The following is a 5,000-nucleotide window of genomic DNA, read 5'->3' as shown; positions in this document are numbered from 1 at the left end:
ATACGGGATATTTAAGTTTAAAAAAAGTGGGGATACGGGATATTTACGGGGGGAGGGAGAATTGAGGAGATACAGGAGATTTTTTTTTAAATAGGAACGCATTACGTAACTTGACAGTGCTTTTTTTTTCCATAACTAGTGTCAACTGAGCTGCGTTTTCGTTTTCAGGAGATTCAAGTTGTCCTTGCGTAATATGTAGCTCTAATAGTACCCGATGTTGTTTTGGTATCTTAAATCAAAACAGTGTCATGGTAGATGTCTTTGGTAAATATTCCCTGAGAAGACATGTGGTTCAGTAAAATAATAAACCCAGAAAGATTGAAGAAAATAAAAGGAAATCGAGAAACATTGGCCTCAAGGCTGACCTGTTGATCATGTTCAACCACAAGCTTAGGCTTGTACTCTGAGCTTCTTACAGCTTTCCCAGACAAAAGTTCACCGAATGAATCTCTGTTCGGTGGGGTTAGTATCTGGATGTGAGACACCAAAATATGAGATTTGCAGTCAGGAACATACGACCGAAAATTCTATTTTGGCGTTCAAAAATGCGAAATAAGCAAGGTACAGATCTGGTTAGTCTGCTTTATGCAAAACAATTGTTAAATAAATATTAATATATATAGTTTTTAAGAAGAGCAGAAGGAACCTTTTAGGAAGTGTCGATCGAGAATAAAACAAATTTGCCATCAGCAACAAAATTTGCGAGTTGAAAACATAAATTTGTGCCAAGAATATAACAAGTTAACCATTTTGGGAGATTTTTGTTACGTTCAAATATTTTTATCGTACTTTTGGTTCTACAAGTAATATCGCAAAATCATGGTGACATCGATTTTAGCTGCCGCCTGTGATCAAGTTGCCTTGCATGTTTAGTACTGACAACTCATAAAACAAAGGATGCATCTGTGACAAAATTACGGCAAGTCAACGGGTTTTTGTTAGTTTTTTTTTTTTTTCTCTTGAAGTGTTATAAAGTTCGGCAAGACATGTGTGAGGTCAACACAATGGTTGATGCTAATCCAAGTATCACCTAAAATTAAGCCCCTTCGAATGGGGATAGTACTTGAATGGGGGACCGCCCCGTAACGGGCGAAAGCTGATTTTCTTCTTTTTAAATTGATTTCCTTTTTTATTTTGTTTGGCCGTTAAAGACTATTTTCTTGTTTTCTTTAAAATAAAGATTTTAAAACAACCTTTTAGTAGGATTTGTTTTGTACTTTAATTACTTTTCTGTCAAAAATTTGCATAAACTCATCAGAGAAAAACTGTTACGCACACAACACATTTTATCGCATTTTCTCCCGTTGAGTTCATATGCTAAACACAGGATTCTTTGGTTATAATAAAAAATCTTTCTCTATTCGTTAGCAATCACCCCTTAAAATTTTTTGTTTTCGTTCAAATGCCACCGACCACAAAAGTTTAACAAAAAATGAGCTATAGAACGTGATTACTACTTTTGCCTCTCAATTTATATTTGTGACATTTTTTCCTCTTTCCTACAAGAAATGTCAGTGATCGATGATTCATGTCAGGGTTTACGTAAACGGCATCACTACCCCTCTTTCATAACGTGTCTGAGAAGAGCCCTGTGATTGAAAAAAACACGTGAAAAGAACGTATGCATTGGCTTTGGAGTGCTACAAAACATATTTGTATGAAAAATTAAAAGTGCAAACATCGCAGCTGAAGTTTTTTCTACATTAGCTATTACAATGCCTATGTCAATTGGAACATGTTTTGACTGGAGCATATTAGCGGTTGTCTCTCATATTTCACAAACATCTTGTGAACAAATCGAGTTCAAGTACTCATATTTGTTAGAGTCCAGTCGAAGCTAATACCAAGAGCGATGGTTGTAATTTTAAAGTTCTTTTCACATAGCATGTACATAATTGGCAATCCCCTTTGTCGACAATCATTGTTGTCTTTGTTGTATCTGATATGTTCACTGACATTACATAACCAGAATATACCATTGTGCATATTAGACTTGTTGTTATGGAGTTTCAATCTTTGATAGTGATCCTCGTACTATTTTTTCCTCTCCCCAAACTTTCCGTGCACTTTCCAGTGGCATGGGTGGGCTCCCCAGCACAGCACAGTTACAAATGAGTCTATTTTTAGAATATCAATTCCCGCAAAAATCAGTTGTCATGTCCCTGAAAACAACATGACAGTAGCAGTCACGCGTAACATGGCTTCTTCTGATTGATTAAAATTGGAGACCCTTTGTTTGTTTCGCGTGCAAAGTGTATCTGTGACTGTGCTGGGGCAAAGCCTCAAAGTGATAGATCAATCACGAGAAATTGAATGAGTTTAATTTTGGGCGCCATCAGAGCAACACTGACTTTACGAGACGTTTTTGCGGGATATGAAAACTAATGAAACGGTTACAAAATAAATAAACGCCTTCATGGTTTGCTGGTGTGTGGCTAATAAAGTCCTTGGCGTATACGTAGAGATGGTCGTCATAGAAGCTTCGCTTCTCAGCCAAATATTCGTTTTTCGGACAATCTTTCAGCCGCTTGAAGAGGCTTATTTACTAAATATACCGTATGGCCTTATGTGGAAACTGAATACACCGGTCGTTTTTAAAATTTGAACAACATTCGGTTAAAAAAATGTAAATAAATGCGTTGTTTATAGTGCAAGTGCACTTCGCTATCAAGCTAGTTCACAGGCATCCCACTTTTAATAACCTGAAAAGAACATGATTGAGAACCCCAAATGACAGCAGGCAACCAGTTGGCTATTCACAAAACGTGACAGAGTTGAATACGGGACAACCGGAAACAAAACCAAACCAGTAATTAAACGGGATTTGAACGTTGAGCCACCGCATGCAAACCCAACACCCTAACCACTGGACCACGCCACCTTCCTTTGGTCAATTTGCAAGATTTTAAGACATCATTTAGGTTGACAATCAGAAAACGTTTGCTGCTACCAGCAGCCCATGACTGGGAGTGAAAAACAGCCCTATATATATATTACTGTGACGGCGATTCTACAAACCGATTTTTAACTTATTCATGAGCGCAAGCGCAATGAATGAGTTATTTTGGAGTGGTCATTTTGTGTGGACCGTGGAACCGTGGACTTAACGTGGACTTAACGAATCTTCGCCTTAATGCCCTCCAAGCCCAAGCCGAGCCCGGACATTTTTCTTCGACTGAGACGGGACTCGAACAATGGAATGGCACCAAAGCCGATGTAAGGCAAATGGTGTTTTATTGGATTTACAAACAAAATATATCCTTGTGGAGCTCAAGAACGGAACGTCAGTTCATAAACAACACAAGTGGTGAAAAATGAATATATGGAATCTTAAAACCGACGAATAATGAACTTCGACAACAATTGCATCTTTCGCCGTCGGATAAGTGAGCTGTATTTCTAATATGTTATTTCTATTATGTTATGTAAAACACTGAAACCAAGCGGCAAATTCTATGGTAACTTTTTCTGGTTTGATACTCAGAAAAGGAATCGAACACCTTAAGTGGAAGTCGGACCATATTTTTGTTGTCTGTCTGTTTATAATTTTATTTATTTGTACTCAACTCCGCACAGTCTTCACGTAAAAAAGCAATTGGAAATTTCACGAAAACTAAGACCTAAGACCGCTTGTAAACAGTGGAAATTACGGGAAAGAAAGTCGAGAAAACCGTACCGATAGTCAGATATTTTGGCCCTTACACAGACACAACGCCATGACATGCTTTGAGTGTTGTGTGACAGAAAAAAAAAATGCTTACTTATCGGCACGGAAACTAAAAATAGGGTCTTTCGAATAACAAGAAACTGAGTCTGTTAACCCTTTGGTTGTAACCACTAAGAATGTGATGTACGAATTATTTTGTCAGTAGACACTTGTTATTCTACGTCCAGTATCAAAAGAAGTCCACAATTTAACCGTACGTCACGCAAACAATAAACGGATGCCGTAGATGGCCAATCTTAAAATTAAGTCTGATAGGGGACTGAAATAGTTTTGCATGCTGGACATTAGTGATGTTCTGTAAGTTTCTCCACATTTGCGTCTCTCAGCTTCAAATGCAACATTGATAATTAACGGGATTCATCAAGTTGTTTGCTCATACTGCATAAACATGAATGAATTGGCTCGAAGGGGCCTTTGATTCATTTAGATTAAATTCCCCACGAATGAGACTCCCACAGGAGCCCAATGACCAATGACAAGAAACTAAGTTGACGTCAAAGAGTCACCAAAACGGAATTGCCTTTGTTTTTTTTGCGGGAAAAGGTAGTCTAAAAATAGATCGGTCTGTAAAAATGCCGTGAAATAGGCCTAATATGGAAGTTGTTCGCTCCTGGTCATGGGTAGGCTCGATTTTCAGCCGTTAACGTTTTGGGAATTCGGTATTATCCTCCTCCCAACAGGGCAAGAAACGTGGGCTTCCAAAATGGCTGGAAATCGAGCCTAGGTCACGGGCTCCTTCTGCTAATCTGGTTTGAATAAATTTCAATGTAGCAGGAGAGAATTAAAAGTGAATCTGCACACTATTCACAGTAAATTCCGAAAACAATCCCAACTGCATATAAATGGTAATTTCTAAACTCGTACTGCGCAAAGCGATCAACGGCTGAGTCCCAAGCGCACCGGCTCACAATTTTGACGTCTTGTTGATGGAGATCTCCTACGATGACTTGACAAACGATTTTGTATCGGTGATAACAAAGCTTTTTGACTTGCTCCTTGATCTCTTCGCTCATCTGGACTGAGATCTTCTTGCAATAGTTGGGATCGTATTTTTGGTCCGCCAAATATGTTTCCAGCACCTGTTGAATTATTGGCTCGACCCTGTGTTCCTAGAAGTTTAAAGAAATTAAGAGTTGAGATTCCATTAAAGTCGATATCTAACAAGACGCCTAAGGGGGGTATCCGTGGGATGCACAAACAGTTACCACAAATTGTCCAGTTACAGTGAACTTCAACTACAGGTAAACTTCGGAAAATGGCGAGAGATTACCAG

General features: G+C 38.6%; 2 protein-coding genes and 1 pseudogene across 1 annotated transcript in view; 1 reads left to right on the top strand and 2 right to left on the bottom strand.

Moving 5' to 3' along the window:
• LOC137997499 (neuropeptide FF receptor 1-like) overlaps positions 1 to 5,000 on the top strand; it is a 259,845-nt gene that overhangs the window by 216,950 nt on the left and 37,895 nt on the right.
• The window catches only part of LOC137997504 (dynein light chain Tctex-type 5-B-like), a 192,007-nt pseudogene that overhangs the window by 181,471 nt on the left and 5,536 nt on the right, over positions 1 to 5,000 (bottom strand).
• Positions 1,427 to 5,000, bottom strand: part of LOC137997506 (dynein light chain Tctex-type 5-B-like) — a 7,627-nt gene continuing 4,053 nt past the window's right edge. Inside the window, exon 3 of the mRNA XM_068843551.1 lies at positions 1,427 to 4,836. Coding sequence (XP_068699652.1) covers positions 4,528 to 4,836 — 309 coding nt within the window. The 3' untranslated portion in view covers positions 1,427 to 4,527. The remainder of the gene's footprint in view (positions 4,837 to 5,000) is intronic.

This window comes from Montipora foliosa, chromosome 3 (genome assembly GCF_036669935.1).
Source record: "Montipora foliosa isolate CH-2021 chromosome 3, ASM3666993v2, whole genome shotgun sequence".
Lineage (NCBI taxonomy): Eukaryota > Metazoa > Cnidaria > Anthozoa > Scleractinia > Acroporidae > Montipora > Montipora foliosa.
This window is presented reverse-complemented; position numbering and strand designations above follow the sequence as displayed.